Raw genomic sequence first — 26,964 nt, forward strand, 5'->3', positions numbered from 1 at the left:
GCATTTTTCCATTTTATGTGACTTGCATCTTCTTAAAATTGTCTTGTACTGCAATATAATAGACCTCTTGCTATTTTACTATAGTACGAGATTTATCTTTTGAAACTCCTATAGTAATAGTTCATATGCAACACTTACTATAAAGGACAGCCCAATAGCTTAGTAATGTGGTGACCTGCAATATGGAAAACTAAAGCTATAGGAGCCACCTCAGGTCAACGTTCTGTTACAATTCAGCATCCTCCATTCTTAGCTCTTGACCAATCACTAGATACACACATTTAACAATTTAGAATTTCTAACTAATAGAATGAAGATGTTAATTTAAAAATTAGTTGGAACACCCTGCTGCTCTATAATATGTTGTTTTATTTTGCAGAATCTCACAATTCTAAAGCAGTTTGTTCTGTAACAGTTGGTGGGGAAAAGATGCCTAACATGACCACTGAAATGCAGCTTCAGGTGAGTTCATACCTTTTCCCAAAGTTATGCAAATGCATTTAGACAGTTGTTTTTTTGTTTGTTTGTTTGTTTTTTTACCTGAAGGCAAGTATACATTTAGAGCTGACTGGGAAAAAAAAATGTCATTTGTGCTAATATAAATAACGTGAATTTTTCTTGACATTTCAGGTTCTACATTCAGCTCTGTTCACATTTGATTTAATAGAAAGTGTTCTGGCCCGAGTAGAAGAACTCATCGAAGTGAAAATAAAAACCATAACATAACATAAATATTGGCGGTCAAATGAAGCACTCACTTGGTGTCCTAAAAACCCACTGGATTTAACGCTTGCAATACATTAAGACATTAGTCATTATGACTTTACTTGAAAGAGACATTATCAAGCTTTAAACAAGTCTGTTGAAGAATTATTTATAAAAGGCTGTTAGAATACTTGCAACTGATGTTCTTTACATGTCTTTACTGTAGAATCTGATTAATGGAAATAGACAATGTACTAATTTCAACAAAATATCCCAAGTTACTCTCTCATTGAGTTTGCTGCAGTTTTGCTACAGTTTGGAAATTGCATCTGCTTGGCATAAGATAATTATATTTTATTAACCTTTGGAGATGAGGATGTTTTTGGTGTGTAGAAATAGCCTTATGTTTGCATTACCTAGAACCCAATAATAATGTTCGGAAAGTTTTGAGATCCACAGATGTGTAAATACTAGGTATTATTACTGCAATTAATATTGCCAGCTATACTTCTAGATTAATAAAGACTGACTGTGAATCAGGACTGTCCATACTGGAGATCTGAGCATAGGGATTTGAGGACAAGGGGAAGCCATGCTTCAAAAACAAGATAAGTTTAGAACTTTCCACAGTGAAAGGTAATATACATAAACAAGACAGGAAGCATATGTTTTGTAAAGAGAAACAAGAATGCAATTCAGTGCAAAAGTTGTTAATGCATAATATGATCTAAAATATATGGAACTTGGGGGAATCTACTCTAGGATCATTTTGATTATTCTTATCCTCCCTAACTATGAAGAAGCTCCCGAAGAGGTGTTTAAATGTTTTGGAAAATAACATCACTTTGCAATCAAGCTGAAGGTAAAGCACTTGTTTTTTAATGATGTTTTATTTAAATTGCCCAAATTGTAAAAACAAAACATATATAGGGTTTAAAAAAAATCCCTTAACTTTTCTCCAAGTTAGCAAATTTGGTATAACTCATGCTATATAGCATTGAATATCACAATAAATGTTATGTAAATTTTCATTTAATGCATTAATTATATACACAAATATTTTTGAACTGACCACTTTTTGTACAGTTGCTGTATTTTTTTGAACAGATAAGAAAAGCATTTGTATTTTGTTTAGAAATGTAACTCCAGAAGTTTTGAATAAATCTAATTGGTACTAAGTTAGTTACAATCCAACTGGATCTTGTGAAGCATTTTCCAAACTGGACTCTGGTCTACGATCTGGGCTTTTGCCATTAGCATTCTGTCGCGAATGTTGTCTATGTGTGGTTTGCAGGTGATCTTAAAAGGAAAAAAGAAATATGTGACACTACTTACAAATATTTTGATTAAAAGAGAATTAGATAGTTTGGGTAAGGAAATACTAAATCATTTACTCTTAATATAGTACAACTGGAAATTATGAAGAGACTGAGACCAGATTCTCTAAACTGGATATCTAGGGGTGAGGGAGAAACGAAGGTAACTGGGCAAGCTGCATTGGGGTGCTAGGTTGATCCTAAAGCACAACTTAAAGCAGCTGTGAGACTGCTTTGTTCATATTCTAATAACATCCCACAAGGGGTGTCAAGGTTCCTTCCCCACTCTAGACTTTAGAGTACAGATTTGAGGACCTGCATGTGAACTCCTAAACTGAATTACCAGCTTAGATCTGGTTTTGCTGCCACCACTCCCAAATACTAGCTCCCTTCCCTGGATAGTCTTGAGAGACTTCTTCACCAAGTTCCTGGTGAACACCGATCCAACCCCTTGGATCTTAACACAAGGAGAATTTAACCATCCCCCCTCCTTTCCCCCACCAATTCCTGGTGAGTCCAGATCCAATCTCCTTGGATCTTAAAACAAGGAAAAATCAAGCAGGTTCTTAAAAAGAAGGCTTTTAATTAAAGAAAGGTAAAAATCATCTCTGTAAAAATAGGATGGAAAATAACTTTACAGGGTAATCAGATTCATAGAGCCCAGAGGAACCCCCTCTAGCCTTAGGTTCAAAGTTACAGCAAACAGAGGTAAATCCTCTTAGCAAAAAAGAACATTTACCTGTTGAGAAAATAAAGATAAAACTAACACGCCTTGCTTGGCTGTTATTTATAAGTTTGAAATATGAGAGACTGGTTCAGAAAGATTTGGAGAGCCTGGATTGATGTTTGGTCCCTCTTAGTCCCAAGAGCGAATAACTCCAAAAACAAAGAGCACACAAACAAAAGCCTTCCCCCCACCAAAATTTGAAAGTATCTTGTCCCCTTATTGATTCTTTGGGTCAGGTGTCAGCCAGGTTACCTGAGCTTCTTAACCCTTTACAAGTGAAAGGATTTTGGTGTCTCTGGCCAGGAGGGGTTTTATAGCATTGTATACAGGAGGGCTGTTCCCTTCCCTTTGTAGTTATGACGAGGGGTTGTTACAGCTGCCAAAGAGACGCTAAATATTGTTGCTCCCTGGCCACCCCTCCTGCACTGGGGACAGGGAAGAGTGAAATGGCAGTCATTATGCATGTTGTACTCCACCTGGGGTTCCTCAGATGGGGAAATCTTGAGGTAGCTTATTCAACTGGCTTGTGATTGCTTTGCACTGGCAAACTAGTGCAAGTTGACCCCAGCAGGGGCCAGGTTCTGGCCTTAAGATTTAGAACTATATTTAATGGCCATAAATAGATATGGGACTCATGCTAACATCCCTTACATGGAACTCCCATTGAAGTCACTGGGACATTAGTGCAGATCAATAGCAGGAGAGTTTCAAATGTATAGGATCAGCAGTAGGCTGAATTAGGATATGGTGCAGAACAGATTTCACAAAAAGCTAGAGGTCTGACGTACAGTGGCTACTATTAAGATGTCAACATGAGATGCCACAGTTGTTTTATAGACTCTAGAATAGAAAATAATGGCAGTATCTTATGCCAGAATAGTGTAACTTGATAAATGCTAATTTTTTATACAGTGACCGCTTATGAAAAGAATAAAATGCAAACTAATATCTGGTTTGTGCTATTCCTTTTATTTTTGTTACATTATTGGAGTGCTGTTCATACTCTTATAATTAACCTTGACTCAGTATTTCTGTAGAAAAATCATTAAATAATTCCTGCATATGTATTAATCTTTTCAAAGAAAATTCTTGTTTACTTAAGCATGTAGGATGTGTGGCAGTTGCACAGATATAAAGAACACAAATGACTCTGTTGTAGTTGAATAGATTTATACAAGTAAATCTGTTATTGATTGACGTCCACAAGCTGCTATAGTCTTTAGGTTAATAATTTATTTTAAGAAGAACTTCAATATTTACAGCCTGATTTTGATTTCATGCTAGTTTTACGCTAATAAATGAATGGAGTCACTCCTGATTTACAGTGGCAAGTGAGAGCAGAATTAGGCCCTAGAGCTCGGTCATTCATCTTTATAGATGCTAATAAGACCTTTTAAAGCTATTGTTGATAATAGTTTGAAACAAACATTTGAACTACAACATCAGACTTCGGCTTGTGTTCTTAGAACAGTAGGTATTGTTGGGACTCTGATCAATATAACAGTAAGCTACAAGCTCAGTTAAGGACAAAAAATTTATTTTGTGATTCATTGTCTTTATTAATGTATTTTTAAAAAAAAACTTTCATGGGTAATATTTGTTAATATATACCACAGAACTTACCTTTGCTATAGTTAGCATGAGTTTAACTGTTTCAGCACTGTTATGAACTGGAATTACACGTAAATTACTGCCCAGGAATCTGCACATCAGAATAACCATGATTACATTTAAAATATATATTTACAGTACACTACAGCTTAAGGCTGAAAAACCCCTCTCACATTATCAGAACAATATTTCTCCATCCAAGCATTTCCCACAATTCTGGACGTCTTGGCTACCGTCCTCTCTCTGCATCTCATGGAGGCCTTGTTTTGGCACGACATGGTCTGGCCATATCCCTTCTGCTCCTGCTTGCTGCCAGATTCTCTGCCTCCACAGCAGCAGACAGTGGCAGTTTCTTTGCCTCCTGCCCTTACTACTTCTATTTTAACTTTTCTACCCAGTTTTTTGGGCAGTGGGGAGCATTCCTCTTTCTCCTTGGGTCAGTTAACCTCGCGGGGGGGGGGGGGGGAATAACTGTCCCTGAGCTTTCACTGCAGCATCTCCCTGCTTGCTCCTCTGCACTTATTTCCTACCAAACTTTTGTTTCATAGCCATCGCTACATCTCACTACATCCCAGACGTCCAGAATTGTAGGAGATGCTGGGTTGCAGAAAAGAAAATTTCTTACCAATAGCAGCATCTCCCACAATTCTACCCATCCTGGTACAGGTCATGAGTCAAGGGTCAGATATTAAGTGCAATTGTTACCATAGGACTGTTGTCCTTGGTCTAATATGCATAAGTACTTCATTATCTCTGGAACATTTTTTAATATTTATATGCAAATTTTACAGCTTGGGAATAATTTATCTGGCAGCAAGCAGAAGCACAGGGTGTGTGTGCAGACCATGTGGCACCATAACACTGATCTGCCTGTGTGAGCTGTAGAGAGGGGAGCAGCCCAGATGTCCAGAATTGTGGGAGACATTGCTACCAGAAAGGAAATTATCAGTAAGAAATTTTCCAATCCTACTTCCTACACTCCCCCGCAGTGTATGCAGAGAGTTTGGGATTATTATTATTATTTTTTTAAAGGCAAATGGAGGGTTGACACTATTTTTACACTCCTCTTCTCTCCCCCCCCCCCGACACCTCTTCTTCCTGTATTTTACGAGGTGTTACAGGAGAGAAGCTCCCTTCTTTCTCTGGAATGCTTAGTGACAGAGCCCCAAGCCCTATTCCACTTTGGTTGAGACCAAGCTCCTTCAGCATTTATGTGCACAGGAAGGATTGAGACTGTAAGCACTGCTTTGCCATGCCATTTGCAGAATTAGTTTTAACTCTCAAAATGCCAGTAGGCAAGTGGATTTGTTGAGGATGGTGGTAGATTACGATCAGATGTCCGAAAACACTGAGCAAAAGGAAGAGGTTTAAATCTAAACTCCCATACCTTGTTACTACACTATCCAGACAGAACGAGATACCTGTCAGTTATACACAAAACAAGAGGATAATCCTGATAAAAATTTCACTTTAAACACACAAAAGTTTATGAAGGGGCAGGAAATTTGCACTGCTTCTGTGTGCAATATCTATTCTAGGGATAAATGGGACTTTAGTATTTCGTCCCTCTCAAGCCACCACTTCTGATAAGTAGTACATCCAATGACATCTTTACAACAGGGTCTGTTACAGGTTTTAGTTCTTCTTCGAGTGATTGCTCATATCCATTCCAGTTAGGTGTGCGTGCGCTGCGTGCACGTTCGTCGGAAACTTTTTACCCTAGCAACACTCGGCGGGTCGGCTGGGCGCCCCCTGGAGTGGCGCCACTATGGCACCAGATATATACCCCAGCCGACCCGGCCACCCTTCAGTTCCTTCTTACCGCCCGTATCGGTCGTTGGAACAGTGGAGTGCGGCTTAGCTGACCTCCACCTTCCCTAGCTGCTCGTAGTCTTTCTTGTTGTTGTCGTATATATAATTGTCGTTCTTGTATATAGATAGATAGTTTTAGTTGTAAGTTATTAGGTTAATAGTATAATTAGTTGTTACTAGTTAGCGGGGTTCGGGGAGTAGCCCATTCCCTGCACCCAGTACCGGAGCTCATGCCCGGCTTACTGGGTTTCAAACCGTGCTCGGCCTGTCACAGGCCGATGCCAACAGGAGACCCAAACGACTCCTGTTTAAAGTGCCTCGGGGAATCACACTTAACTGCTAAGTGCTCGATTTGCAAGGCTTTCAAGCCACGAACTAAAAAGGAGCGGGACATCAGACTAAAACAGCTCCTTATGGTAGCGGCCTTGACACCACCACCTTCGGCACCGCGTGCAGGGCAGTTGGCAAGCAGAGGCACTCCCACGGCACCTGATCGCACTGGTATGCCTAAAGACTCCCAGCACCGGCTGCCATCGGCACCGAAGTCAACTCCACGTCGCTCTCTTTCCCCGAGGCTGAAAAAGGCTAAGACCCCTGCTGCCTTGGCGATGCCCATGCCGCAGCCAGAGAGTGTGCCTAGATCGGACCGCCCGGCGCTGATACCCGCCGCAGCACCGACAACATCGGCACCATCGATTCCGGTCCCGCGAGGGCCTGGCACCTGATAGCTCCCCGGCGTGTACCGTGGTAGAGCCCACCATGCCATCCATGCCAGAGGCTTTTTCGGCGGTGAGAAACCTGATCGCCCTCACGGATGCAGCGCTGCCCCTACTCCCAGCTCTGCCGGTGCGGCTAATCCAATCTCTGGGCAAGCTGACCCTGACCAGACCACCGTCTGTCGGCTCAGCGAACTGGCACCACTCAAAATCGCTGTCCCTCAGGCGTTCCCGGTCGAGATGACGCTCCCGCTCTCGACGCCGCTCGCAGTCCCGGCACCGGTCAGACTCGTGGCACCGGTCGGACTCACGCTCCCCACCTCGCTATTTGAGGCACCGCTCTAGCTCCCAGCACCGACCCAGGCACCGTACCTCCCGGAGCCGTTCACGTCGCAGGGACTCAAGATCCCGGTCGACCTCCCAGCACCGGTCTGGTCGCAGGTCCTGATCTCAATCACGGTACTGCAACGAATACCGGCACCGGTCCCCACTAAGGAGGGGAGCGAGGTCCGTCGGAACCTCAGCCCAAGGTTTCTCTGCTCCTCCATGGCCATCCAGGCAGACGTCAGTGTCCTCCCACGCGGACAGTTTCTACGACCAGGACCGTGATACGGAGGTGCCTACCAGGGTCTTCCAGGACGTCCGGTCTCAGGACGCGGGACCTCAACAGTGGTCCTTTTGGACACCCTGGGTGTACCACCAGGCCCAGGGTGCTCCTTTGCCCCAGACCCGCCGCGCTTCCTCAGAGCATCGGGCGCCTGAGGCCACCATCAGCCGTCCCCCTCCTGCTGGGACAGAGGAGCAGCTGATCCATCTGCCAGGCTCCCCGGTACTGCTAGAGCTGGAGCCGACCCACGAGCAAGAGGCCATTCAGGACCCTCTCATGCCCAGAGTGTCATCCTCTTCTTCTCCAGATGAGGCGGTGGCAGGGACCTCGTCATCAGGGCCCCCGCCTATAGACCTCAGAGCTCATCAGGACCTCCTTAGAAGGGTGGCGCTTAACATTAACCTCCCTGTAGAGGAAGTCCCGGAGGTTGAGGATCCCGTCGTGAGCATCCTGTCGGCGGATACCCCCACTAGGGTGGCTCTGCCCTTCATTAAGACCATCCAGGCCACTGCCGACACCTTATGGCAGTCCCCAGCCTCCATTCCCCCTACAGCAAAGGGAGTCGAGAGGAAATACATGGTACCCTCTCGAGGGTACGAATACCTGTATGTCCACCCTCCTCCCTCCTCATTAGTTGGCCAATCGGTCAACGAAAGGGAACGCCATGGCCAACAGGCACCAGCCCCCAAATCTAAGGAGGCTAGGCGGATGGACCTACTGGGCCGCAAGGTGTATTCGGCAGGTGCCCTGCAGCTCCGGGAGGCCAATCAGCAGGCTCTCCTGAGCCGTTACAGCTACAACACCTGGGCGGAGGTGGGTAGGTTCACAGAACTCCTATCCCCAGACTTGCACCAAGAATTTGCCGCATTCCTGGAAGAAGGTGGCCAGAACCTCCCTCCAAGCTTCTCTCGATGCGGCCGACTCGGCAGTCAGAACTCTAGCCTCAGGTATCACCATGAGGCGTATCTCCTGGCTCCAGGTCTCCAACCTGCCACCCGAGTTCCAATACACCATCCAGGACTTACCCTTTGATGGCAAGGGTTTGTTCTCTGAGAAAACTGACCCCAGGTTGCAGAGTTTAAAAGACAACATGGTCATCATGCGCTCGTTGGGCATGCATACCCCTGTGACCCAACGTAGACCCTTCCGGCCTCAACCCCACCGCTCGTACTTTGTGCCTGGCACAGGCAAGACTTCAGTAGAAGGCACGGGTGGGGTGGCCATAGACGCCAGTCCGGGCCCCAAGGGGGTCAAAACAATGGCCCCACAAAGGCACCTCCGGGGCCTAAGTCTACCTTTTGAAGGTACGCATGAGGACGGCGTACCAGTCTCAGGACAGGATCCTTCTCCCTTCTACAGCCACCTCTCCTACTTCCTCCTGGCGTGGTCCCAATTGACCTCAGACATCTGGGTCCTACGGATGGTGAAACAAGGATACCACCTCCAATTTGTTTCATCCCTGCCTTCCCACCCCTCATCCCAGTCCCTCTTCAGGGAACCCTCTCACGAGCAAGTCCTCTTACAAGAGGTGCAGTCTCTCCTCGCCGCAGGAGCTATAGAGGAGGTATCATCAGACGAGAAGGGGAGGGGGTTTTACTCCCGCTACTTTCTGATTCCCAAGTCCAAGGGAGGCCTCAGGCCTATCCTAGATCTGCGAAGCCTCAACAAGTTTCTAGTCAAGTTGAAGTTCCGCATGGTCTCCCTGGGGACTATTATCCCGTCCTTGGATCCTGGAGACTGGTATGCTGCCCTCGACATGAAGGACGCATACTTCCACATTGCCATCTTCCCTCTGCACAGGAGGTATCTCCGCTTTGTGGCCAATCACCAGCACTTCCAATTTACTGTCCTGCCCTTTGGCCTCTCCACGGCCCCAAGGGTGTTTACAAAGTGCATGGCTGTCGTCACCGCCTACCTCCGCCGGCAGCAGATATATGTATTTCCGTATCTGGATGACTGGCTCATCAAGGGAACCTCCCAGACTCAGGTCCAACAACACGTGGACGTAATCACGGACCTATTCTCCCGGTTGGGGCTCCTCCTCAATGTGGAAAAGTCCACCCTGGTCCCCACACAAAGGCTGGACTTCATAGGAGCAACCCTGGACTCCACTCGAGCCAGGGCCTACCTCCCCCAGCCACGTTTCCAGGCAATCGTGACTATCATTCGAGGCCTGCAGACCTCCCCAACCACCTTAGCTCGCACGTGTCTCTGTCTACTAGGCCGCATGGCCACATGTACTTTTGTGACCAAATATGCCAGGCTCTTCCTGCGGCCCCTCCAGACATGGCTCAATTCGGTCTACCGTCCGGGCAGGGACCCTATAGACGTTTTGGTGACAGTTCCCCCGAGCACCTTATGCTCCCTCAACTGGTGGCTAACTCCCTCCCTGGTGTGTGCAGGGCTACCATTCCATCCACCACAGCCCTCGCTGTCCCTGACGACAGATGCATCATCTCTTGGTTGGGGGGGCTCACCTCGGTCACCTTCGCACACAGGGCCTCTGGACACCACAGGAGCTGACGCTCCACATAAACGTCCAGGAGCTGAGAGCAGTCCGCCTCGCGTGTCAGGCTTTCCAGCAACATCTTCACGGCCGTTGTGTCTCAGTGTTTACAGACAACACAACAGCCATGTATTATATCAACAAACAGGGAGAGACTCTCTCCTCTCCCCTGTGTCAAGAGACCATTCGACTCTGGGACTTTTGCATAGCCCACTCGATAGACTTGGTGGCGTCCTTTCTTCCAGGGGTTCGGAACACTCTGGCGGATCAGCTGAGCAGATCCTTCCTCTGCCACGAATGGTCGATAAGACCAGATGTTATTCATTCGATCTTCCAGAGGTGGGGGTTTCCCCGCATAGACCTGTTCGCCTTGTGCACGAACAGGAAGTGCCAAGTGTTCTGCTCCTTCCAGGTTCTTTCACTGGGGTCGATCATGGACGCATTCCTCATGTCATGGAGGCACCACCTGCTCTATGCCTTCTCACCATTCCCTCTGGTTCACAAGGTCCTAATAAAACTCCACAGGGACAGAGCGCACCTAATTCTGATTGCGCCAGCGTGGCCCAGACAGCACTGGTACACCACCCTGCTCGACCTGTCCATGGCCAGCCCAGTTACCCTGCCTCTCCTTCCAGACCTCATAATGCAGGACCTCGGCAGTCTTCACCACCCGGACCTGCAGGCCCTTCACCTCACGGCGTGGCTCCTACATGGCTGAACACATCAGAGTTGCACTGTTCCGCTCCGGTACAGCATATTCTCCTTAGTAGCAGAAAGCCTTCCACTCGGTCCACGTACCTGGCCAAGTGGAAACGTTTCTCCTCCTGCTGTACAACGCAGAACGTTACTCCTTCTCAGGCCTCGATTCCCATAGTTCTGGACTATCTCTGGTCGCTTAAGAAACAGGGCCTGGCGATATCTTCTCTGAGGGTGCACTTGGCAGCTATCTCCACATTCCATCCTGGAGAAAGTGGCCACTCCGTGTTTTCCCACCCCTTAGTCACCGAGTTCCTTAAGGGCCTGGAGCGCCTCTATCCCCCAGTACGCTGCCCTGCCCCCACTTGGGACCTCAACTTGGTCCTAAGCAGACTTATGCTTCCGCCATTTGAGCCATTGGCGACTTGCTCGCTCCCGTACCTGTCGTGTAAGACAGTCTTCTTAGTGGCCATTACATCGGCCAGAAGGGTTTCAGAACTTCGGGCGCTTACAGTAGACCCGCCGTATACTGTCTTTCACAAGGACAAGGTACAGCTGCAACCTCATCCTGCGTTCCTCCCTAAGGTAGTGTCGGTCTTCCATACCAACCAGGACATCTTCCTCCCGGTCTTCTTTCCGAAGCCTCACTCTTCGTGACGGAAGCAGCAGTTACACTCCTTAGATGTCCGTAGGGCGCTTGCCTTTTATATCGAGCGGACAAAGCCCTTCCGGAAATCCCCCCAGCTGTTCGTGGCAGTCGCCGAGAGGATGAAAGGTCTACCGGTCTCCTCCCAGAGGATCTCCTCTTGGGTAACGGCGTGCATATGCGCATGCTATGACCTGGCTCATGTCCCTTCAGGCCATCTCACTGCGCATTCAACCAGAGCTCAGGCTTCATCAGCCACTTTCCTGGACCATGTCCCTATCCAGGAGATGTGCCGCGCAGCGACCTGTCATTGGTCCACATCTTTGCCTCACACTATGTACTGGTCCAGCAGTCTAGAGATGATGCAGCCTTTGGCGAAGCGGTTCTGCGTGCTGCCACATCTCACTCCGACCCCTCCGCCTAGGTAAGGCTTGGGAATCACCTAACTGGAATGGATATGAGCAATCACTCGAAGAAGAAAAGATGGTTACTCACCTTTGTAACTGTTGTTCTTCGAGATGTGTTGTTCATATCCATTCCAAACCCACCCTCCTTCCCCACTGTCGGAGTAGCCGGCAAGAAGGAACTGAGGGGTGGCCAGGTCGGCTAGGGCATATATCTGGTGCCATAGCGGCGCCACTCCAGGGGGCGCCCAGCCGACCCGCCAAGTGTTGCTAGGGTAAAAAGTTTCCGACGAATGTGCACGCGGTGCGTGCACACCTAACTGGAATGGATATGAGCAACACGTCTCGAAGAACAACAGTTACAAAGGTGAGTAACCATCTTTTAGTCAAGCTGGAACTTAGCAGTGAAATGGAGGCAAGAAGGTTTAGAAACCTAAATTTCTCGAAACACTTGCACAGATTTTGCTTTCCAGAATAGTGCTAAAATATTCTAGAGACTATGTCTACACTAGAGACCTTACAGCGGCACAGCTGTACCCACCGACACAACTGTGCTGCCGTAAGATCTCTTATGTAGCCTCTCTATGCCGAAGGTGAGCTCTCCTGCTGACATAATTAGACCACTCACAACAAGCAGCAGCAGCTATGTCAGCAGAAGAGGCTGTCTCACCAACATAGCGCTATGCACACTACCACTTATGCTGGCGAAACTTATGTTGCTCAGGGGGGTGTTTTTTCCCCACCCTGAGTGACATAAGTTTAGCCAATGTAAGTGGTAGTGTAGACATGGCCTGAATGTGAAGAATCAGGGTGACATGGGATGAGAATGCTTTAGAATTGAAAAATTTAATCCAAATAAATAGCCAGCTGTTCAGATACTTATGGCTCCTGTGCCCCTCCTTGTGACTATGGGTAAGTTTTAAAACTGGTGAACAAACATTTGTTAAATATTTCTTTATGCAGACAAGACTTGTTACAGGGGAAAGTTGTGGTTTTTTAGAAATTAAAAAAAATAGCAAAATTTTCCAGTCAGTGTTACAAACTTAGAAAAAAGAATCACTAAATATATTACATAGCACTGAAGTGACTGAAGAAAGTGTTACTTGTCATGCTTTCAAGAGTGTCCCATGCTGTCAGGTTGACTGTAACATGTAAAAATAATTCTGATAGCATTGTTTTGCACATTCTCTATTAATAAGACAAGCCAATGTTACAAACATTAGCCTCTGGCTAATTTTCCACTAGATGTGCAAAATCAAATTCACCTGTGTGACAATTTGAGAAATCTGTCTGTAGCACTTATGAATTCTGGTTGATATTATGAAGTTGTTACTATGTAAAATTGCTGTATCATGGAATGCCTCTAGGTCTGTGTATCCAGACCAAGAATAAGAGCGGATTGTTAAGGACTATCAGCATCTGAATAGGTCTTTCTTGGGAAGAACAAAGGAGTTACTGCATACTAGGAGAAACTAGTTCTCCAGCTTCCCTCCCTAGTTTTTTGTTTGTTTGTTTGTTGAGTGTGTGTGTGTCTGGCATTTGGAGAGTGGGAAATCCAAAATACAGGATGAAGAAGCCAAAGTGTTGAGGGCAGCCTCTAAAACCATAGCGGGTGAAGACACACAGGCAAGAGAAAGGGGATGGATTAGCCTAGGTGAGAGAAAGGTCCATATTTCAGAATGCAAGCCATGCATTGCAGCAGAAGGATTCTAGATGTCCCTGACAACTCTGACCCCAGCCCAAAGAGTGCTCTGGAGTGGTGAGGAAACAGTTTTTATTATTTTTGTACAGAGGTGAGTATTTCTCATGTGATTAGGTAAAAAGCAACGATGTTAAAATCCTTTGCAAAATGTCTGTGTGTTTTATATGTTACACTGTAGGCCCAGGAGACCCACACAGCCAAAAATTCTGGGATGGGCTGAATTTAAATTCTGGGTGGAAGTCTAAGGGCTTAGCACCAATGGCAAATTTAGAGTTAGTGGGTCCCAGTGCGCAGCTTTATTTTTGGCTCCTCCCCCTTGGAACATTCTCTTATCCCCCCGCCCGTTTTTCATTCTTTTTTTCTTTCATCCTCCTCCTATACTATAAGTAATGGAAAGTAAATGAAAATAAAATGAGGTACCTTGGTTGAGGTGCAGGGGTCGGGCTTTGGGAGGGAGTTTGGGTGCTGAGTGTGGGCTCTGGGCTGGGGCTTTGGGTATGGGAGGGGTGAGGGATCAGACTCTGGGAGAAAGTTTGAGTGTGAGCTTTGGGCTGGGGCAGGAGGTTAGGGTGTTGGAGGAGGGCAGAGAGGCAGCGTTTACCTTGGGCAGTGCGGCTCCCAAAGCAACTGACGCACACACCCCTTTGGCATGGCTCATCCGTGTGGGGCAGGAGCAGGAGCTCTCCACGCGCTGATGCCCTCAGGTGCTGCCCTTGCAGCTCCCATTGGCTGCAGTTCCTGGGCAACGTGAGCTGTGGAGTCGGCGCTCAGGGCAGGGACAGCACACATAGAGACACACGCGCGGGGCCGCAGGAGCAGCGCAGTCCAGAGGGCAGGAGGCAGAGCAGGCAGGGAGCCGCCTTAGCTCTGCAGCTGGCACGTCTCTGTGCGTCCCTTTGGGGGGAGGGCGGCAGCAGGTCTCCATGTGCTGGCAGGGGCAGTGCATGGCACCGCTTCCCCCCTCCACCAGGGGTGCACGGAGTCATGCCAGCAGCCAGCTGCCTCAGGGAGCAGCGTAGGCCACTGGCCACGGCATGCAGGCAGCCTGCCTGCCTGAGCCCTGTTGCGCCACTGGCCAGGACTCGGGGAGGTTGTCAGATGAGATTTGTTCTGCATTTTTGAGACACCTGCCCCCCCGCACAACTTGTTTCATGATAAATCGGCTCCTGCCTAGCACTGTTTCTAAGGACTGGGTAATGAGCTGTGAGGTTGCAGCTCTCAGGAGGGGGATACTAGACAGAGGCTCTGAACCCTGAGCATGTGCCTAGGAACCCCAAGACAGAGACAGTGCCTTGGCTCTGTTGAGACTCTGGAGGCTCAAAACACCTGAGGATTCAACCATTGGATGACCTCACAGCAGTCTTGCAAGTGTCCAGCTTCAAAAATCTGTATATAGGACCTTTGTGCAAATATTAATATTACATCTCATTATTCTTTAGTAATAAAAATACTGATCCAATTAAAGACATACCTTTTCTGAATTCTGAACATTAAATCCCATTCTTTCGGTCCATGCAAGGCAGCTGACAAAAGCAAAAAACTATTCCGATGAATGTTTATGAACTTCTCAGTTCTGCCTAAAAACAGTTCTCCTCCTGTCTTAAATAAGTCTTGTGTGTCTGCCAATAGAAATGCAATGCCTAGAGAAGAAATTGATTACAATGTAAACTCAGTTTGTTAGTTCAAGCTAGTAATGAAATTTAGTCTTCTAACTACCAAGTCATCAATAAGCAGAACTCCCAACTCAAGCATTACTTTAGAAGGCAAAGGAATATAAAATGTGAGTCAATTCACATACTTGGCAGTAATGTGCAAGCCAATGGAGATGGCCAGAAGGAAATAATGTCACAAATTGAACAGCAGGAGCTGCAATCACCAGCTTAAGATTTGGTCATCGAAAATCTACAATTTAAGACCAAACTATAAGTTTTCAACTTAAATGTTATTTCCATATCAACATATGGATGGGAAATCTTGAAATCCATGAACGATACAGATAAATTCTAGGTATTTAATGGGATGAATTTACAACAATTGCCAAGATTAATGCGACTTCAACAAACCTTTATCTCTAAAGTTATGCAGAAAAGAAGCTAGTAATATGTGGGGAACAGCTTAAGAACAAGGAGCATCTGCAATGGCAGATGTGCCATTGGGCACCTGAAGGAACATGCAAAAGGGGCCAACTGAAAGAATTCCTTTGTCAAACAGTCCTCAGACAGGGAAACTTGTGAGACTTAAGGTACGTCTTCACTACCCGCCGTATCGGCGGGTAGCAATCGATTGCTCGGGGATCGATATATTGCGTCTCATCTAGATGCGATATATTGATCCCTGAACGCGCTTATATCGATTCCGTAACTCCACCAACCTGAACGGAGCTACAGAATCGACAGGGGGAGCCGTGGACATCGATCCCGTGCCGTGAGGATGGTGAGTAATTCGATCTTAGATACTTCGACTTCAGCTGAAGTTGCGTATCTAAGATCAATTTTTCCCCTGTAGTGTAGACCAGGACATGGAAAGAGCAGCTCAGGTTAGACGGGTGTGGTGGAAACTTATCCATGCCCCATGCAATGTTGATGGCAAAGGCTTCAGATTCTGAATAAGCAGAACTATTTTGCCTAAATGTCACTTTAGTGGTTTAAAGTGCTGTTCTATTCTGAAAAGCAACTGTAGAAATAGTAATGTGGGGTTTCATGTTTGTTGCCTCAGTGATTTCCTGGTCAAATTGGCTCATTTTACAGAGAATTTTTTTTTATAACTGCTAGCTCAGCAAATTTTACTTAGAAGATTAAGGTCAAGTCACCAGTAGTAAAAGTTCTGGCTGAATTACACTTCAGTGATACTTGTCCAGTGATATTGTCTCAGCTAGATTCACTCAGGTGTGACTGGGATTCAGTAAGCAATTTGATTAATGCACAGAAGGAATAGAATCCAACTCAGTCACTCTTAGATGAATGGCTTAAGTAAAGCTAATAAGATTAAATAACAGCAGATTTAAAAAAAAATCACAAAAATCATTAGGTACACATAAGGAGCTGTTCTGTCAAGTAAGATGACATTTTATATAGTCACTTTTCAGAATACAACTGCACTTTAACGTAGTAACTAGTATCTGATTTCTATTCACAGCACCTCCTCTCCTCACTTCCACTCTTTTCTAATGGCCTCTTGAAAAAGAAAATACCTTGGCACTTTCACATCCACCATTCCAAACTGTCTGACATTTCTGCAATGCAGTTTTTATACAGTTTCTTAGGTCTGCTCTGTGCTACTGCAAGAGGATCTGCTCCTATACCCCATTAGAATTTCTGGTGAGTTCTTTAAGAAATATGTACTGCAATTCAATTTACTGTACCAGAAAGAGAAAAAATCATGGATCCATTTTCCACCGAATCTGAATATCGAACTCTGTGGTGTTGACTCTGTAGAGATTCTGAAATTTCATGACTCTAAATAAATGTAAAAAATGTATTTTAAAACATGCTTCCAATCATATCAACTGGACTCTTAAAACAGAGTCTGACTGTTAAAAGGTCTTTAGTACCTTAGTTTAGAAAATATTTTTACTCTAATAGCAGTAATGACTTTAAACATTTTAATTTAACTTTTGCGTAATTGATGAGAATATGAAATATTTGCATAGCTACAACAATGATTTAGGTGTGAAATAATGGGGTGACAATCTTCTAATGTTTTTTACCTCTTCCAGCCTGTCTACATTCATTTTGTTACAGGAAACACTTGCATAATACACAAGGAAACTTCACAAACAACATTTTACAGTCAAATCTTTGTTTTTAAAAAGTGATGCACAGAAGGAAGATTTGCAGACAGTAGAAATGTTCACACTAGATGTTTGCCTGCCTGCAATTAAGTAGGCTAGTTTGAATGAATCAATATGGATGTTAACATTTGACTTGAAGGACAGATCAGAAAAAACTGCTCTGGACAACATCCTTACCACGGGAGCTTCATGGCAGAATACAAACTGCTTAGGAAAGCAAGATGACAACACTATGCAACAATGTCATCTGAAGAATGGGGTGGACTTGAACATATTTTTCAGCCTGCAGGTTGAATTTTCTAGTGTTCTAGAAAAAAAATCTCAAACAATCGCACACATTCTGGACTGTGATTTTAACACACTCAAATCAGACTTCAGTCTCCTCAAGAGTCTGAATTTTAAACCAAAAATTGTGCACTCATATTTGAATCTCTTAACTTATTACTGTAATCTATCCAAAGTATTAATACTGTATAATGGAAGAGATAAAGTCTTCAGAGGGGAATCTACAAGACAGCATACTTGCTGGAATGACTTACATTGATCAGCTGAAAAAAAATCCATATAATAGTATCAGTGCAATATAAAAAGAAAGACATGGGTTCGGAAAACATTTAACTCACAACAGCAAGTGGCAGGAATACTAAACTGATATGAAACAAGGGAAATGGCATAAGAAAAAAACATGAAGAAAAAGGTAGGTCTGTGGTAGCAGCAGGTTTACCAGGTAAGTGACACATTTTCCTATATCTGTTATATACTTTAGCATTGCATAAAATATTTTCCTGTTATAAAATCTTGGAAATACTTGACAGTTGGTTCAATATTAGTGAATCAGTTGCTGCAGTTGACTTGAGGAGCCAATTTTCTAATGTGTGGGGGATGCTACACCTGTTCCCCCAAAGCCCCACTCCCACCCCACCTCCTCCTACCCTCACTCTGCCCCCGTTCTCCCCCACTTGGCCTCTTCTCACTTGGTTGTGCCCCCATCGGGACAGAGTGTGGGGGGTAATAGGCGCATATATCAGAAAAAGGCCTGAATATTGGGACTGTCTGTATAAAATCGGGACATCTGGTCACTCTACTTCTCTCCTTCTACCAGCGCTTCCTGAGCAGATCATGGCAGGTGGGAGGCACTGGGCAGCAGGGGGAGGCACTGATTGGCATGGCTACCAGAGGGTGGGAGGTGCTGTGGGGAGTGGGTGCTCCAGCTTCAGAGCATCCACGAAGCCGGTGCCTATGCAGTTCACCAATAACTGGTATACAGTACCTGGAGAGCTGAACTCATGATAACTGTTGTGATCCATCTTGCCTTTTCCTGCCCACCACTTTCTGCCATTGTCACAGGGGTCATTAATACTTCTGCAATGAAATCTCTGGTAAAACTTTCCAAAAAGCTTAAAGAAAACTAGCAACAGAGAGAGAGAGAGAACAGAAATGTCAACCACCAACTGAAGAGAGCACAGCTGTAACGAAGGACACTCATTAATGGTGCTTGGTCAAGGCACCCGAGGTGCATAAAGACCCCAACTGAAATCAGGGCCACAGTGCCTGGGCATTTTACAAACACAGGGTAAGAGATAATTCCAGCTCTGAAGAGCTTACACTCTAAATCCACAGGGCAGACCATGGGCGGGAGAAAGAGCTACAAGCAGATTATTGGGAGCTGAAGCACAGAGAGATCATCTGACTTGCCCAAGGTCATGTATAAAGTCTGTGGCAGAGCCACCTGCCCAAAGATTTCACAATCCAAAATCTAATGTGGTGGCTTTGAACTAACAATTTAAAAAAAAAAATCAGTTCATATTAGTGTATTACTGTTTTGGAGAAATGTTCTTACAAGTCATATAAATATTCTGTATCTGCCCAAGTGTGCTTGTTAATAAACACTGTAAATATTGTTCCCAAAGGAATCTGTTGTATCTGTAACAGTTTTCTTGTTACAACTGTCCCACCATTCAAATGGCTGAGGTGAGAAAGACTAAAGAGAACTCTGCTTTGGAACATGTCAGCAGTGTTTCTAACAAGCCAGTTTCCTTCCAAAACCTATGTTTCACTGACTTGGCAAAAGTCCCGGTGAAATGCTGGCAGAGCCTGGCTTAGAATTTAGGATTTCCTGATGTTTTATAAAATAATTACACAGCAGGGAGTGTAGCAGGGCTAAGTATGCTTCCTTCACATGACACAACAGGGAATGAGACCATCATGAAATGATTCAGTGGATAAATTTTTCAAAAGTGCCTACATTCTTTGGGGATGAAATCCCATTTTCAAAAGGCAGCGTTGCCATTTTGGGCCATTTTCACATAGGTGCTTTTGAAGGTGTTACCTCAGGTCTCCCCCGTGGCACAGTGCATCTCACTAAGCTTCTGAGCTGACCCATCACCCTTCTTGTTCATATTTGTATTTTTGAAAGCTATGTCTAGGTCGGTCACATTTAATAGACCATGCCCTTTTCACCTGGGGTAACTTTACACAGCTGGGAGGAGGTTGAGGGGCTTAGGTAGCCACATCAGGAAGCCCTGAATCCTCCAGCCTAGCTCTGCCATCAATCTGCTGTGATACTTTTGCCAGTCACTGAACCACTCTGTGCCTCAGCTTCCACTTGTGAAAAGGGGATGAGGCTGTTGCCCTACCTCACAGGAGGGTTGTGAGGCCTGCTTTTTAAAGCTGTGGGTAAGCTCAACCCGGTCCCATGTGAGGCCTGGTATCAGGTTACCTTTGGGGATGTTTCTACCTTTCCCAGTTAGAGGCCACCCTCAGGTCTTCTATTTTAAAGAACACAACAAGGCATAGACCACAGCCTCCTGTGAGGCCTCCTAGCCACCCCTCCACACCAACACTGTGCTTGTCAGAAGGCACTTGGAAGGCGGAACTTGGGTGTCTAAGGCAGCTCAAGATTGGCTGGCACTCCATGCACAGAGGTGTCAGATGAGTCGGTGCTGTGGGCCCACTGTCTGAGCAAGAACTAGCTCACAGGTCTGCCAAAGGGAGGCAGAGGAAGAAAGGGATTAACTGGAATTTTGAGCCTTCTAGCCCCTTAGGTTATGACCTAACTAATTCTGCCCTTTTGAAAGGCCCGGCTTTGTGGCTGCTACTGAAGCAAGTGAAAATGTAGCAGGCAGACTTTGGGCCTGTGTTTGAGGGCTTCTCCCTCCTTTTGGTACCACAGCCACTGGCTCCTGGACCAAGTCATGGAGTAACTTGAGACTTTCCTCTCAGGTGACATGCCCCAATTCAAACCCAATGTCCCTCTGTGATTCGGGAAGTTCAAAAGAAAAAAAAGCAAATAAACTGCAATTATTTTTTCACTAGGAAGATAATCTCTGCCTGTATGTGAAACGGGAAAACGGTGGAGCTCAAGAACACAACTGTTTCTCTGCACTCTGTCTGGACTCTACTCCTGTCTCTTCTGTTCAACATTGTTTTCTGATGGAGGGGCCTGCGGCCCTGGGTGAGGCACCACTGGAAATCCTGAGACTTTGGAAGCCACCCTAATAATTTCTCTATAAACCTAAGTCTCAGTCTGAAAGTCTGTGGCCAAACAGGTATGAATCCATGAGCTGCTTGAGAGATACGAAGAATTGCTGATTGCAGGCAGAGACATAGAGGAGCCTTCAAAAATACAAAGCATTAAAATGGACAAAATGATGAAATTCAAAAATAATTTAATTTTTCTCCAGATCAGGGAAAACAAAGAAAAAAATTACAACCACCAACCCTTGCTGTTACTGCTGTGATGGCACGTTCCAAATATTTTCTCTCTCTATGAGCCTTTAACGTTAAAGCATAGGGCAGCATCTTGCCTGCAGAGATAAGCAGCCTGAGAATGCTGGTACATCCTTTGTTGTGACTATAGGATGTATATCAGTGCTTTGCAGAGGGCGGAGCCAGAGGCCAATAAAGGTAGGAACGACAAACTAGTATTATTGGGCCCAGCCCCTTCCTATGGATAATAAATGAATGTGTACACTCATTTGTGTAAAGACACCTGTACATTTTTTACTGCAACATAGACTGCTCAGACTCTATGCAGAATAATTTCAAATTAATGAAAGGTGAACTGCACATTTGAAAAAAAAATAGCTCTGTGCTGAATAGGCCAGATGAAATAACCCAGCAAAGAGAGGCATTCAGCACCTTAGCCATTTCTCCCCTTCTATTCCAGGCAATAAGCAGTCATCTTGGAGTGCCGGCTTCTTTCTGTTCAGTCAGATGCACCAGCTAATGTTGAAGGGGGCTGGAGCCTGCAGTCTGCCTTAGGGAGTAAGTCAAGTCCATATTTTTTTTAATACTGAAGATATTAAAATATTTTAAATACTTTATATTTTACAGGGAGTAAAATAAGGGGAATAAAATTAGACTTCCTACCCCTGTGCATGGCGATAGCTCCAGTGCTCTTCCGGCTGCATATGATGGTACCAATAGAATGCTAGGCAATATCTTGTGACACACCCATGGACACTATACACAGAGCCTGCATGTCTTTCCCTATTTTGATTGCTAAATATATATTTTAAGTGTGTTTATGGAATAATGAAGGGAACTTTATGACACAGATTGAGAATCTAGCTGGTCGTTTATATATTGACATAGTACTGGTTTAGACTTTGTGTGCCCTTGTTCTGAAGTTAGTATAAATCTAAATAAAAGGTACCATTTAATTCAAGTACTGGTGCTATATTCAGGGTGTATAGCAGTGATTTCTTTTTGTTGAAGTGAATCTACCAAATTTGTAACAAGAGCTTCCCCTGAACTCAGATTTTGGAATTTGTTTGAACACAGATGTGAATTATGAGTTATCACCTTCTGGGGATGGGGAACCCCAATAGATCACAAGGTACAAATGTTAGCAGGTAAGTAGAGGAATAAAGATTAGCTGCTTACTTGTAACTTCCTTTGTTTGTGGAATATTGCTAGGAATGTTTGGCATGTTATTTATTTCTCTTTGAATGTTGAAAATGATAGGCTTTGTTCTGGGTAGTTTTAGGCTCTCTTGAAGCCAGCAGGCGCCAGGGTCTGGCTTTGTACACAACAATGAAGTGTTTTTCCCTGAGATTTTAACATTTTATTACTATAGTAGAGAATCTGGCTGTACTAAAATTATATCTAAAGTGTACTGAAGCTACAATACACACTAGGTCCTAATGCCCTGTGAGAGGCAGCAAGGTGCAGCGGATAGGACACTAGTTTGGAAATCAGTAGATCTGTATTCTATTCCCAGTTCTACCAGTGGTTTGCTTTGTGAGCTTTGGCACATCACAACCTCTTCAACCTAGATCCACGTATGGGGTTAGGCATTGCAATGCTGAGCAATGTAGCAACTAGAAAAATCATAGGAACAGCACTGCAATCCACAAAGCCTGAATGGGGTGAGATAGGAGCCTTAGGATGCAATCCACAAACAGCCAACAAGCGAGGTGGGGAGCTGCCTAAACTAGCCAAAAGAAGATGCTGATAGCAGGAGTGTGGGCTAAGCCTCTCTCTTTTCACAGATTAGCAGCGAAGTCCAAGCTGCAGGGAAGCACCTATCTGTATTTAGCAATCCATGAATGGGAACCCCTCTCGGAGTCAGGAGGCTTAGACATCTAAACAACTTCTTACAGGAATGAGATGGATGCCTGCCTCACTCCACCTAAAACTGCGACAGTGGTGGAAAAGGAGCTTTTAGCCCAGTGGTTGGAACACTCACCTGGGATGTGGTAAACCCACGGTCAATTCCCCTTTCTGCTTGAGGGGAAGAAAGTATTTGAACAGGGCCATTCCCCACCCCCTTAGGAGGGTGCTCTAACCACTGGCTTCTGTTGAAGCTGTTCCACTATGGACAAATACTTAGAAAGTAATTAGGTCAGAAAGAGAAAAACAGAATGACTCTGTATGTTGGTGGTTAGGACATCTATATGGGAGGTGGAAGACCCGGGCTCCAGTGCCCCGCGTCCAAGCATTCTTTCCTTATGTCAAGGTTCCTTCCCCACTCTGAACTTTAGGGTACAAATGTGGGGACCTGCATGGACACTTCTAAGCTTAATTACTAGCTTAGATCTGGTACACTGCCACCATTCAGAAGTCAGTGTCTGGAGCACATCCTGTCCCCCCAAAACTCTCCCCTCCCTGGGTGGCCTTGAGGGACTTCACCAATTCCCTGGTGAGTCCAGATCCAATCCCCTTGGATCTCAAAACAAGGAAAAATTAATCAGGTTCTTAAAAAGAAATCTTTTAATTAAAGAAGAAAGGTAAAATCATCTCTGTAAAATCAGGATGGAAAATACTTTACAGGGTAATCAAATTCATATAGCCCAGAGGAACCCCCTCTAGCCTTAGGTTCAAAGTTACAGCAAACAGAGGTAAAATCCTCTCAGAAAAAAGAAACATTTACAAGTTGAGAAAACAAAAATAAAACTAATCTGCCTTGCCTGGCTGTTACTTATAATTTTGAAACATGTGAGACTGGTTTAGAAAGATTTGAGAGCCTGGATGGATGTCTGGTCCCTCTTAGTCCCAAGAGCGAACAACACCCAAAACAAAGAGCACAAACAAAGACTTCCCTCCAGCAAGATTTGAAAGTATCTTGTCCCCTTATTGGTCCTCTGGTCAGGTGTTAGCCAGGTTTACTGAGCTTCTTAACCCTTTATGGGTAAAAGAGGCATTCATAGATTCATAGACTCTAGGACTGGAAGGGACCTCAAGGGGTCATCGAGTCCAGTCCCCTGCCCTCATGGCAGGACCAAATACCGTCTAGACCATCCCTGATAGACATTTATCTAACCTACTCGTAAATAACTCCAGAGATGGAGATTCCACAACCTCCCTAGGCAATTTATTCCAGTGTTCAACCACCCTGACAGTTAGGAACTTTTTCCTAATGTCCAACCTAAATCTCCCTTGCTGCAGTTTAAGCCCATTGCCTCTTGTTCTATCATTAGAGGCTAAGGTGAACAAGTTTTCTCCCTCCTCCTGATGACACCCTTTTAGATACCTGAAAACTGCTATCATATCCTCTCTGTCTTCTCTTTTCCAGACTAAACAAACCCAATTCTTTCAGCCTTCTTTCATAGGTCATGTTCTCAAGACCTTTAATCATTCTTGTTGCTCTTTTCTGGACCCTCTCCAATTTCTCCACATTTTTCTTGAAATGCGGTGCCCAGAACTGGACACAATACTCCAGTGCAGAGTAGAGCAGAAGAATGACTTCTCATGTCTTGTTTACAACACACCTGTTAATGCATCCCAGAATCACATTTGCTTTTTTTGCAACAGTTGACTCATATTTAGCTTGTGGTCCACTATGACTCCTAGATCTCTTTCTGCCATACTCCTTCCTAGACAGTCTCTTCCCATTCTGTGTGTGTGAAACTGATTGTTCCTTCCTAAGTGGAGCACTTTGCATTTGTCTTTATTGAACTTCATCCGGTTTACCTCAGACCATTTCTCCAATTTGTCCAGATCATTTTGAATTTTGACCCTGTCCTCCAAAGCAGTTGCAATTCCTCCCAGTTTGGTATCGTCTGCAAACTTAATAAGCGTACTTTCTATGCCAACATCTAAGTCGTTGATGAAGATATTGAACAGAGCCAGTCCCAAAACAGACCCCTGCAGAAGCCCACTTGTTATACCTTTTCAGCAGGATTGGGAGCCATTAATAACTACTCTCTGAGTACGGTTATCCAGCCAGTTATGCACCCACCTTATAGTAGCCCCATCTAAATTGTATTTGCCTAGTTTATCGATAAGGATATCATGCGAGACCGTATCAAATGCCTCACTAAAGTCTGGGTATACCACATCCACCGCTTCTCCCTTATCCACAAGGCTCATTATCCTATCAAAGAAAGCTATCAGATTGGTTTGACACGATTTGTTCTTTACAAATCCATGCTGGCTATTCCCTATCACCTTACCACCTTCCAAGTGTTTTCAGATGATTTCTTTAATTACTTGCTCCATTATCTTCCCTGGCACAGAAGTTAAACTAACTGGTCTGTAGTTTCCTGGGTTGTTTTTATTTCCCTTTTTATAGATGGGCACTATATTTGCCCTTTTCCAGTCTTCTGGAATCTCTCCCATCTCCCATGACTTTCCAAAGATAATAGCTAGAGGCTCAGCTACCTCCTCTATTAACTCCTTGAGTATTCTAGGATGCATTTCATCAGGCCCTGGTGACTTGCAGGCATCTAACTTTTCTAAGTGATTTTTTACTTGCTCTTTTTTTATTTTATCTTCTAAACCTACCCCCTTCCCATAAGCATTCACTATGTTAGACATTCCTTCAGACTTCTCGTGAAGACTGAAACAAAGAAGTCATTAAGCATCTCTGCCACTTCCAAGTTTCCTGTTACTGTTTCTCCCTCCTCACTGAGCAGTGGGCCTACCCTGTCCTTGGTCTTCCTCTTGCTTCTAATGTATTGATGAAGTCTTCTTGTTTCCCTTTATTCCCATAGCTAGTTTGAGCTCATTTTGTGCCTTTGCCTTTCTAATCTTGCCCCTGCATTCCTGTGTTATTTGCCTATATTCATCCTTTGTAATCTGACCTAGTTTCCATTTTTTATATGACTCCTTTTTATTTTGTAGGTCATGCAAGATCTCATGGTTAAGCCAAGGTGGTCTTTTGCCACATTTTCTATCTTTCCTACCCATCGGAATAGCTTGCTTTTGGGCCCTTAATAGTGTCCCTTTGAAAAACTGCCAACTCTCCTCAGTTGTTTTTCCCCTTAGTCTTGATTCCCATGGGACCTTACCTATTAGCTCTCTGAGCTTACCAAAATCTGGCTTCCTGAAATCCATTGTCTCTATTTTGCTGTACTCCCTTCTACCCTTCCTTAGAATTGCAAACTCTATGATTTCATGATCACTTTCACCCAAGCTTCCTTCTACTTTCAAATTCTCAACGAGTTCCTCCCTATTTGTTAAAATCAAGTCTAGAACAGCTTCCCCCCAGTAGCTTTCTCAACCTTCTGAAATAAAAAGTTGTCTGCAATGCAGTTCAGGAACTTATTGGATAGTCTGTGCCCCGCGGTGTTATTTTCCCAGCATATATCTGGATAGTTGAAGTCCCCCATCACCACCAAATCCTGGGCTTTGGATGATTTTGTTAGTTGTTTAAAAAAAGCCTCATCCACCTCTTCCATCTGGTTAGGTGGCCTGTAGCAGACTCCTAGCACGACATCACCCTTGTTTTTTACCCCTTTTATCCTAACCCAGAGACTCTCAGCACTTCCGTCTCCTATGTCCATCTCCACCTCAGTCCAAGTGTGTACATTTTTAATATATAAGGCAACACTTCCTCTCTTTTTCCCCTGTCTATCCTTCCTGAGCAAACTATACCCATCCACACCAACATTCCAATCATGTGTATTATCCCACCAAGTTTCAGTGATGCCAACAATGTCATAGTTGTACTTATTTATTAGCACTTCCAGTTCTTCCCTTCCCATTAACCCTTAACTATCTGTTTATGACACTTTATTTATCCACAGTGCAATAACTTCTGCAGGAGAGATTGTAGGAAGCCCACATCAGAATATCCCAGTGGTTAGAGCACTCAGATTCTCTTTTCCCTGCTCAGAGGGAATTGAACCTGGGGGGGAATTGAACCTGGGTCTCTCTCACAGGTGACTGCTTTAACCACTGAGCTAAAATTTGTACAGTAGAAACATTTTCTTCCTCTCCCCAGATTTTGAATGTGACCCAGTGTGGTAGGTGTGCTCAAAGGCCACCTACCAGAAGAGG

The 26,964-nt window shown here is 44.8% G+C and overlaps 2 protein-coding genes across 4 annotated transcripts in view; one reads left to right on the forward strand and one right to left on the reverse strand.

Annotated features, from left to right (window-relative positions):
- GLMN (glomulin, FKBP associated protein) overlaps positions 1 to 1,899 on the forward strand; it is a 39,927-nt gene extending 38,028 nt beyond the window's left edge. For all 3 annotated transcript variants that reach the window (XM_050962167.1, XM_050962169.1, XM_050962166.1), the window contains exons 18-19: positions 380 to 462; positions 631 to 1,899. In XM_050962167.1, the coding sequence (XP_050818124.1) occupies positions 380 to 462; positions 631 to 726 (179 nt within the window). In that variant the 3' untranslated portion in view covers positions 727 to 1,899. The remainder of the gene's footprint in view (positions 1 to 379; positions 463 to 630) is intronic.
- On the reverse strand, positions 1,885 to 18,992 carry C7H1orf146 (chromosome 7 C1orf146 homolog). Its single transcript, XM_050962231.1, has 5 exons — positions 18,509 to 18,992; positions 16,810 to 16,903; positions 14,920 to 15,088; positions 4,372 to 4,450; positions 1,885 to 2,004 (listed from the first exon to the last, which is right to left on the reverse strand). The coding sequence occupies exons 1-5, from the start codon at positions 18,590 to 18,592 to the stop codon at positions 1,885 to 1,887; spliced, it is 546 nt and encodes a 181-aa protein (XP_050818188.1). The 5' UTR covers positions 18,593 to 18,992.
- Between the last annotated feature and the right edge of the window lie 7,972 nt (positions 18,993 to 26,964).

Source organism: Gopherus flavomarginatus, chromosome 7 (genome assembly GCF_025201925.1).
Source record: "Gopherus flavomarginatus isolate rGopFla2 chromosome 7, rGopFla2.mat.asm, whole genome shotgun sequence".
NCBI classification, from domain to species: Eukaryota; Metazoa; Chordata; order Testudines; family Testudinidae; genus Gopherus; species Gopherus flavomarginatus.

Bases quoted from the DNA above. Each gene is read 5' to 3' on its own strand.
- C7H1orf146 (XM_050962231.1), bottom strand. From the start codon at position 18,592: ATGACCCCTGTGACAATGGCAGAAAGTGGTGGGCAGGAAAAGGCAAGA. The intron at 16,904-18,508 runs GTACTGTATACC...ACATTTATTTAG, and splicing joins TCATGAGTTCAGCTCTCCAG to AGTCATGAAATTTCAGAATC. The intron at 15,089-16,809 runs GTACAGTAAATT...TTTCTTCTCTAG, and splicing joins CATGATTTTTTCTCTTTCTG to GCATTGCATTTCTATTGGCA.